General features: G+C 50.1%; 1 protein-coding gene across 1 annotated transcript; it reads left to right on the top strand.

Annotated features, from left to right (window-relative positions):
* Nucleotides 1-3,337: 3,337 nt before the first annotated feature.
* Nucleotides 3,338-8,608, top strand: LOC119099838 (mediator of RNA polymerase II transcription subunit 15). Its single transcript, XM_037222933.1, has 6 exons — nt 3,338-3,415; nt 4,484-4,569; nt 6,956-7,411; nt 7,484-7,630; nt 7,966-8,207; nt 8,605-8,608. Exons 1-6 carry the CDS (start codon nt 3,403-3,405, stop codon nt 8,606-8,608), a joined length of 948 nt encoding a protein of 315 aa, XP_037078828.1. The 5' UTR covers nt 3,338-3,402.
* Nucleotides 8,609-9,434: the final 826 nt, after the last annotated feature.

Here is a 9,434-nt window from a genome sequence, read left to right as displayed (position 1 = left end):
CTTTCTTTCCTATATGAAGGCAAGACAAACTTACAGTCGCACTTCCACACCTACCTATGATTTACACAAGAGTACGTTAACGAACCATTGCCGTCCTACCCCCCTCTCTGACCTTTGCCAAATGTCAATCAAAACGCCATGCCAGTGAACTAATCGCATATTTGTCTCGCCAGGCCATTAGCCACACTCACAGACCTGTTAGGGGCGCAGGGTGTATCGCGTTGCTCAATAGTTATTGTCTGCGCAAGTGCGCCAGATCAGGGATGTTGTAGCTCATTCCATCAAATGCATGATGGCGGTACGAGCATTTTCCATAGGTAAGCGTGTACATTTCTTGCAAATTTGAATAACATCTGTCATCGTAGAGGACAGCAGTAGGTGACTACCACGAACTTTTTAAGGAATTTCGGATAGAGAGGAAATTGTGAAGATATGGGATCCCAGAGTAGATTCGCCTGGCCTATTCTAAGTTACGATTTCTCCTCAGGTTGAAGCCACTTTTTCGTGCTCTGATAACGATTCTGAAGTTTTTTTTACCTCAGAGCCGAGAATATCTCCATTGACGCTTACTTCGGAATATCACGCAAGTTGGCAAAGGCGCGCAGTAAAACGATATGTTCGTACCTATAGCATATTTTGTTCACCAGAAACCTGCATGACGTAGCAAATACATGTCTCTAAGAGTTGAGGTGGAGAAAGTTTAAATGGTTTGATTGGATCGTTGGCTTACTGTTTTTCACCACTCAAACTCAATTTCTGAATTGAATGACTCCCTTGATTCGTCTAAACCCTCAGTTAAAGGAATTGTTAGAATATCTAACGGCAGCTGTCAACACTAAAGTCGGGTCTCGCTGCACACGACCGGCGCGGCTGCGATGGGTGTCGCTACACACGACCGGCGCGGCTGCGATGGGTGTCGCTACACACGACCGTCGCGGCTGCGATGGGTGTCGCTACACACGACCGGTGCGGCTGCGATGGGTGCCGCTACACACGACCGGCGCGGCTGCGATGGGTGCCGCTACACACGGCCGGCGCGGCTGCGATGGGTGTCGCTACACACGACCGGCGCGGCTGCGATAGGTGTCGCTATATATGGCCGGCGCGGCTGCGATGGGTGTCGCTACACACGACCGTCGCGGCTGCGATGGGTGTCGCTACACACGACCGGTGCGGCTGCAATGGGTGCCGCTACACACGACTGGTGCGGCTGCGATGGGTGTCGCTATACACGACCGGCGCGGCTGCGATGGGTGTCGCTACACACGACCGGCGCGGCTGCGATGGGTGTCGCTACACAGGACCGGCGCGGATGTGATCGTCGCTGGCCGCACTGGCGCGGTGCGCCGGTTCCCGTTCCGGGCGGCCCACCCGTTAGCCAGCCCCTGCCAGCTTTGCTACTCTGAACCCTTCCCTCCTCCACCTGTCGTCATGTGAGCTGCACCTGGATCATAATGCGCATGCGGCAAGGAATGCATGTAATGTGGTTCGTTCTCTTCTGCATCGGTAGGCATTTTGGAAGCCTCTTAACTCGTAGCTGTTGCCACGGTAAAAGAACGGCCTCAGGATATCGTAAAAGTATTGGCAACTGACCTTACCAACACCAAATAACTAAAGGCAGACTGCTCATGTGGCTGTGAATGCGGATATCGTCATTAATAGGGGCTGCCGTTCAGGTAATAAAAAGGGCCATTAGCATTAATCACACACAGCGACTTCACCGGCTTTGCCAGCGTAGCATGTTGTATGGATATTTTAGCCTGTGAACACGCAACGTAATAGGCAAGACTAGGAGTTCCCTCGTTTCTGCGTCACAACAACAGATCGAACAGGAATTTCAACGTAATTAGAGGATCTTGGACCATGCAGTGAATGTCAGGAATGGGGGCCCAGCAAGGTTCAGGGAAAATTTAGGTTAGGTCAGGTGCAGCTTCATCGTGCATGCAAAGTTGCATGTCTGGCGAGCAAGTAAAATGATATCAGGCTGGACATCGCATCTGTGCAAATCACGGCTCCGCCCCCTCCCCCCCCCCCCACACCCCAGAGTGAAGTGAAACACTGTCGGGGTCGACCGAAAAAAAACGATCAAAAATCCAACCAGTGTGTTATGCTGTCAGCTGATAGCACTATTCCAACGCAATCAAATGCACATGGTCGCAATTTACGGGTTTGACCTGAAATCTATTTCCGAGCCGCCGTTGTGGGCCGTGCCATTACTCCATAAGCCGACAGACCACTATTAGCTATGCGCCGCCTAGGGGTGATGGAACAAATATGGTCCTTACGGCCGATGACAAATTTACATTACCGGTCGACAGTGCTCCCACAATGACATCGTGTGCGCAAGGGTGCACCCATCGCACGCAAGAAAAAACATTTAGACATCGTGTTTGTGCAAATCAGTGTTCCGTCTAGCCTCCAAACGTTAGGTGTTATCAAAACGGCCAAGATCGCAGGGTCTAGTGTTCTTATCATCCTAAATCGCAACATCCAGTGTCCGTAACATCCTAAATGCGTCCAATTCCTTGCTCACTGGCGAACTCAACAGCATCAAAGCTCGCAAAGCTCAAACTCAAACAGGCAATTTCCCTTACATTCAGTGGGCACGACATCCAAAGTAAGCATATATGATGCATGTGAGCATTTTGCGTGACAATGTTTTTGGGACATAATCATTTTTGATGGTGTATTCGCATTGCCCTGCCATGAGACTGTCGTTAGTGAACGGGGACACGCACTGAAGCTAATTTTGTATACAATTCCGATCGACTTACCCTACAACGGCCCTTTGTTCTAACGGGTATATTTTAGGGCGGGTGGGGGTATTATTCTATGCGGACCATTTTTATGCAACCCATCCAGCATTAAAGATCTGCAAATTAACCAACACCTAGGAAGATCAAAGCACAGCAACAGCAAAGTTCTTGGCACCTGCCCTCCTCGCACAGTACCTTATTTTCACATTTCACTCCATAAAGATACCACAGTACGAAGATATATACACGATCGTCACCCATTGATTGATTAAGGTAAACATTACTCATGATATTTATTTATTTACGCACAAATATTCCTTCGACAAAAACGCATTATATATAGAGCTGCAAACACACAGCAGCCGCCACCCCAGCCCACTTCTACGTTATTAGTGCGTGATCACAACATTGCGGCGCATTAAAAACCATAAGAATATACCGGGCAATGGTGTCAAAGATCATATTCCATGCCATACTTCTACCATATTAACCCGTCATATTTGCCCGCCCTTTCGACCAATGCACAAACAGTAGGGAAAACTTCACCTTGAAAGAACAGACCTCGGTTGATCCCAAGGTCCTAGAACAGAGGTTGATCCAAGGCCAGGTTGATCCAAGGCCCTAGAACAGAGGTTGTTCCACCGGGATGTCCTTGACGCGTCAGTATCGTGCCAACAGTTTGTTGGGGTGAGATCAAGGCTGTCTAACGGGTGAGATTCCCGGGCGTACACCGTCGTTATCGAAATTATCGTATGCTGAGGGCAAGGTGACAGGTTGTCCATGAAGTGTTTCTGTTTTATGATTACTTATGGTGTCGTAGATCTTAAAAACAACATGTAGTGAACAATTGAACGTCGCAATGTTAGGTACCAATGTACACCATGACTGTCATTCGTCAACACCAGAAACAGTTATGGAGGCAACCAAATGTTTGTTTTACTTTCCTTGCTGACAGTAGGATGCAAAGTAAAGTCGCTGAAATCCAAGGATAAATTGGACAGAAGGGTGGGAATAAAGATGGCTGAAATCTAAGCAAAATTTGGCATCTGGGGACTTCATTAGTTAGCTTCTGTATTGTCTATACCTCCTAAGTAATTTTAGAAAGAGACTACAATGGGAGAAGAAAATGTCCAGTGAAACCAAGCAGCATTTTAAAATGTATGGTGTGAAAAGCAAACTTGAGTGTCATAGGACCCTGAATGTCATGATCATGTATCCACATTATCATATTGCCATTACCATGTTTGCTTCAAATGGCGAGTTATTCCTCAATGTTACAACAATTTTGGAGCCCAAATACTTTCTCTTTTTGCAGTGTGCATGCACCCTTGAATGCATTTGCCTTTACTTGTCAGCTTCAATTCAATACAAATTCTTAAATTCATCTATACTTGTATTATAATTATGCTTTTTAGCACTATAACACAAATTTCTTAGGATCTCTCATGTGGTCTTATACTTTGTACAAGTTTGGACTACATAAACAGTTGTAACTGTGCTTCTTTGTGGTGGCAATCCAGTTGTGTGGTATGTGGCAATGTGATAGGATATGACCTATGTGTGGTGCTAAAGTCTATGCATATTGTGTTGGGTGCAGAGGTTGGGTATACTATGTTTCATCATCATTTATGTTGAGTGCATTGGACTTAAAGTCTTCATGCGAACAAACATTTGTGCGAACTGAATAAAACTGCTGAGATGTGTTTTCTGATGTATATTTATTTCAGGCTGTTATATAAACAAGATGGCAGATGACTCAAATGACTGGACAAGCTTGGCTTACAGGCAGAAAGCCAGGCAGCACATTGAGGATGTGAGTAAAATATGCATACTTCCATACACTGTATGGAATCATGTCCATGCTTTAAGCTGGTGCCGAAGCAATCTGAATATTATAGCAGAGTTTTGACTTTTCTCTTACTTTACTCCATTGATAAGGTACACACAATGCACATTTGCATGGCATCCTTTATGCATGTGATCAAGACCTAACAAGCTGGCTGTTGCTGTCAATAGCTAGGCATGCAAATTGCCAAATCATTTTGATGGCTGCATGATATATTTACATAAGATGAGTTGTGGGGAGGGGGAGGGGGTTGAAGGGTAAAAGCTGACTCAGCCTGCCCACTAAATATGTGAACATGCATGTTTCTCACTATTTTAGGCTCACTTTCTCCAGACAGTTGAGGAGGGGGGAGGGCAGTGCAGCAAGCAGCCCCCCAGAAAACTACATCCATGGTTGTTTGTGTGTTATTCCCGCATGATAAATGCAATATTTTTGTTGACACTAAGTTGTGTGTTTCTAGTTCAATATCTGAACCATTATGCCAGGTCAAAGACAACAATTTTTCAAAAATCAAATTTATCCAACTTCACATGCTCATATATCACACCATGTGCCATAGTGGCATTACCCCCAAACAGACATGCTCCCTGCTAAATTCTGAGTACAATGGTGTATAGTTTGGTGTGTTTTAACTATACATTTATGATGCATGGCTTCAGAAATATAACAGTGTCAGCCTGCTGCACATGCCCCATGGCATGGTTGGTTGCTGCCTGTCGCTTGCTCAGAAACTTACAATCGATGCCCCATAGGCTACTGAAGATTTGTGCGTGGTTGGACGTCATGCCAGGGAGGCATCCACAGCAAATCTCAAGGAGGGGTTGCATCAATCTCCCACCCTATCAGGACAAGGGCTAATGCTCTGTTTAGTGTTTATTGTGAATTTGGGGCAAAACATAGCAATGTTAATCTTGAGTTCTCTCAGTGAATTCCTTATGCCAAGTTGCCAGAGCTGCACATTGTAGAAATGAGTTTTGTGCCTGGTTATCCAGCAATGCCATCACCACTCATGTCCTCCCTTCAATGCAACTGGATTTTGGGCTGGACCTGGAGTGGTGCCCGTGGAAACTCTTGGTGTCCATGGAGGGGTAAACCTTGCCCAAAAATATTGGCTGAGTGCCTGGTCCCAAGCCTGATTGAAATCAGAAAAGGTCTGTTGAAACTTGGTGACACTCAGATACGGGGACATCTGGGTTGTGTTTTTATGAGGAAATGTCAGTGCAAGCCTTCAGTTTCCTATGTGTCACCAGGTGTGGTCCTCTATTTAACTTGTCGTAAATACAAATTTGAAGAATGCCTAGTGTGTACTCGACTTGCACCATTGACTGCACTGCCTCCAAATCTGAAAGTCAGTTTTTGCTCATTTTGACACCATGAGCTGTTAAGGATGGATGGTGTTTGGCCTTCTCTGAACAAACATAAGGGGGCTGCATGGTATCTTTGTTGCAAATGCATCACTGCTATTTGACAGTCACTTATGATGGAGGACTCCTTTACTTGAGTTTAAAGGTCTTGCTTATTCTTGAAAGTTTTGAAGCTCTCCATGAGGCTGGTGCACCATCAGTAATTTTGTGCCAGTGGTCCAGTCTAGTCCATTGTGGGAGGTCCTGGTGGGTTTCTTGAGCCTCTCTTAAGATATATTGTGAAATTTCCCAGGGTTCTGTGTGGCGATGGGCGAGCACTGAAGAGGACTGGTGAAGGAGAGTCATTAGGCTGGATTTGCAACAACCCTATCAATAGTTTGTGCAGTTTTTATGCGTCGTGGTCGTTATGGAAACTCAATGATGCACTCAGCTGCTGAGGCTATGTGTGGTCGCCTACCTCTCACCCTGGCGGGGAGAGCGGGTACCGCGGGGAATCAAACCACGTACGTCTGGTTTCCCAGACGTGCAGTGGTTAACGCAGGCGCCTTAACCACTGCGCTGTCAGCACCCAGCTGCAGCTTTTTATGCGTGCTCTGTACACTGCATTGTATTGGTTACTTTTTTCTGAAGTGCGCCAACGACGGCGCTCCGATTACACTTGAATTAAGAGCGCGTGCATTTTCGGAATGCTGTTGGCATTATTCTACCTCCCAAGCCAGGCCAGTCGTCCGTTGGAATTTTTGGTGTCGGCGGTAAGCAAGACATGGCCATCGGCCATGCTGTAATTTATTTGGGCCGTTACGCCGGTATCGTAATGATTAGAGTGCTGGTCCGTGTCGGATGACTACCATTTCCTGACTGCTGCGGACGGTCAGCCTGCCTTCCAAGAACGAGCGGTGTACGACCTGGCCGCTCTTTACTAGCCGTATTGAAAGGCACCGTGCTGCAACGAGGCCAGTCCCCCAGCCAACTCTCCCTGTTTTCGGCAGGCCATCCGCATGTCCGGCAACCCGACCAACAAGACGAGCGCCGAGATGGAGGACCACGTTTTCCAGCGAGCCAAGAGTCGCGAGGAGTACGTGGGCTTCCTCAGCCGCCTTATCCTGCACATCAACAAGTACAAGCAGGTCGGTGATCCGATGAACGCGCTGCAGAACATGGCTGGTCAGCAGCAGCAACAGCAGCCGCCGCAGGACCAGGCGGCCATGCTGTCCATGCAGGGCATGGCGGCCCGCGGTCAGATGGCGCAACAGCCGCAGGGCTGCCCGATGTCGGCCCTGCAGCAGCAGCAGCAACAGCAACAGCAGCAGCGCATGCAAAGCCAGATGATGATGCAGGGCGGCGGCCAGATGAACATGCTGCCGATGGGTGGCATGGTGCGCCAGCAGGCGCCCGGCATGGGCATGATGGGGCCGCGCGGCATGGCGCCGTCGCCCGGCGCGCTGGCCGCCATGGCCGGCAAGCAGCAGCCGTCGCCGGCGTTCCCGGCGCCGTCGCCCGGCGGCGGGCTGGGCCAGTCTCCCATGGCGCCCGGCTCGGTGAAGGTGCCCAGCCAGATGAGCGCGCCGTCGCCACAGCTGCACACGCCCGCCGGGCCCGCCAACGCCACGCCCTCGCCGCGCAACCAGCACGACGAGGCCCAGTACATGGAGAAGGTTAAGCAGGTGAGCGGCCCAGGGGCGCCGGCCCGCTCGGGGCGAGTGCTGGTCCGTGAAGACTGCCATGGAGAGACTGGGGTAAAACCGCCAGCACGTTTGTGGTGTCTTGTCGGTGGTAGCAGTTCATATCGGGTGAAGTCAGAGTCGCGTTTCCTTGATAATTGTCAGTTCATATATATATATATATATATATATATATATATATATATATATATATATATATATATATATATGTTGGCCGCCGAATAAGCTTTCGGCGGGGTGCTCACCCGCTCCAGCTACTGACACTGCCACATCTTCTGCGGGCCCTTCCCTCTGACCTGTCGTGTGATATTTCTCAGTTGAGCAAGTACATAGAGCCGATCAAGCGTATGATCGAGAATACCAGCCAGCAGGACACAGCGAAGCTCAGCAAAATGAAGAAGCTGCTGGACATTTTGGAGAACCCCAGTCGACAATTCCCGGTGGATCTGCTCATAAAGTGCGAGCAAGTGCTGGAGAAGCTGGAGATCAATCAGCACAGCGACGCGGCACACGGTCATTCTCAGCAGCAGCACACCACACACAAGGAGTACCAGGTATGGTCATTCTCAGCAGTCCCACATCACGCACAGGGAGTACAGAGTTCTGGCACTCCCAGCAGTAGCACACCACGCACGAGGAACAACAGGGATGGGCATTCTCAGCAGCAGCACACCATACACAAGGAGTACTAGGTCCCAAAGTGTGCAGTGCCCGGGTTCGAGTCCGTCTTTTTCGCCGTCTTGTTCGGATATGTCAAAATGTGGATGCACTTTGCCAGTGTGAGCCTCGGACTGTGCGTTCTCAGCCCGCCTCTGATGTTCTGGTGTGGGGCGCCACCACCGTCCCCGCGGCGCGGGCTCCGGTCTCGCCGCGCAAACTGCCCACCCCCGTCGTCCGCCCGCTCCCCGTCCGCCGCCGTTCGCTGTCGCCGCGCGGCTGACGCCCCGTGCGCGCAGGTGATTCTGGACACGGTGAACGGCTTCAGCAAGTCACCGTACCTGAACCACACGCTGGGCCGCACGATCGGTCCGCCGTACCAGGCGCTGCGCGGCTGCACGCTGCGTCTGCCGGCGGCGCGCCGGCCGCCGCGGCCGCCGCCCACCACCGCCGGCCCCATCCCCCGCGCCCTGCAGCGCGAGGTGGCCGGCATGGAGAGCCGGTTCAAGGTCAGTGGCCGGAGGTGGAAAGCGGCGCTGGGTGCGGCACCATCTGCGTTCGGTGACGAGTCTTGAAAATGGTGTGTGGCGGTTCGTAAGGCGCACTTCGAGCTGGAGCGCGAGGTCCAGCTGCCATTGGTTCCTGTGGAAGTGGGAAACAACGGACATTGACAAAGATCTGTTGGAAGGATAAAGAGGCCGTTCATAAATTACATCACGCGTTTTCCTCGCTTCTGAACTTCCTCCCCCATTGTTACAGTGATTACGCTGCGTGGCCCCTGCCCTCCCTGGTTGTGCTATGTTAAGCATAATATCGGAAGCGCGTATGTCCGTTTGGACCCTAATGGAGCTTGAGGCGCGAAACGAAGAGGGACGGGTCGCGAGTCATAATGGGAAGCCAACGGTGGCTTTGTTTCAAAACACATTATTTGCAACCACATATAAGCGTAACGTGCTGTCCAGTCCCCTCACTCTTTCCATTGTTACGCCTCGGTTACGCTTGATGAAAGCACCCCATGCATGTGGACTCCTCCATACGGACGACCTAGAATTTAGCCTGCTGAAACTGTATAATTATGGTCTGGGAGACTTCCTCGGCCGTCGTTGAGTTTACTGACGCCGAGTTCATT

This window comes from Pollicipes pollicipes, unplaced genomic scaffold (genome assembly GCF_011947565.3).
Source record: "Pollicipes pollicipes isolate AB1234 unplaced genomic scaffold, Ppol_2.1 Scaffold_4881;HRSCAF=5763_pilon_pilon_pilon, whole genome shotgun sequence".
NCBI classification, from domain to species: Eukaryota; Metazoa; Arthropoda; class Thecostraca; order Pollicipedomorpha; family Pollicipedidae; genus Pollicipes; species Pollicipes pollicipes.
This window is presented reverse-complemented; position numbering and strand designations above follow the sequence as displayed.

Coding starts and splice junctions, on each gene's coding strand:
- LOC119099838 (XM_037222933.1), top strand. Junction 4,570..6,955: donor CCAGGCAGCACATTGAGGAT/GTGAGTAAAATA, acceptor TGTTTTCGGCAG/GCCATCCGCATGTCCGGCAA. Junction 7,631..7,965: donor ACATGGAGAAGGTTAAGCAG/GTGAGCGGCCCA, acceptor GATATTTCTCAG/TTGAGCAAGTACATAGAGCC.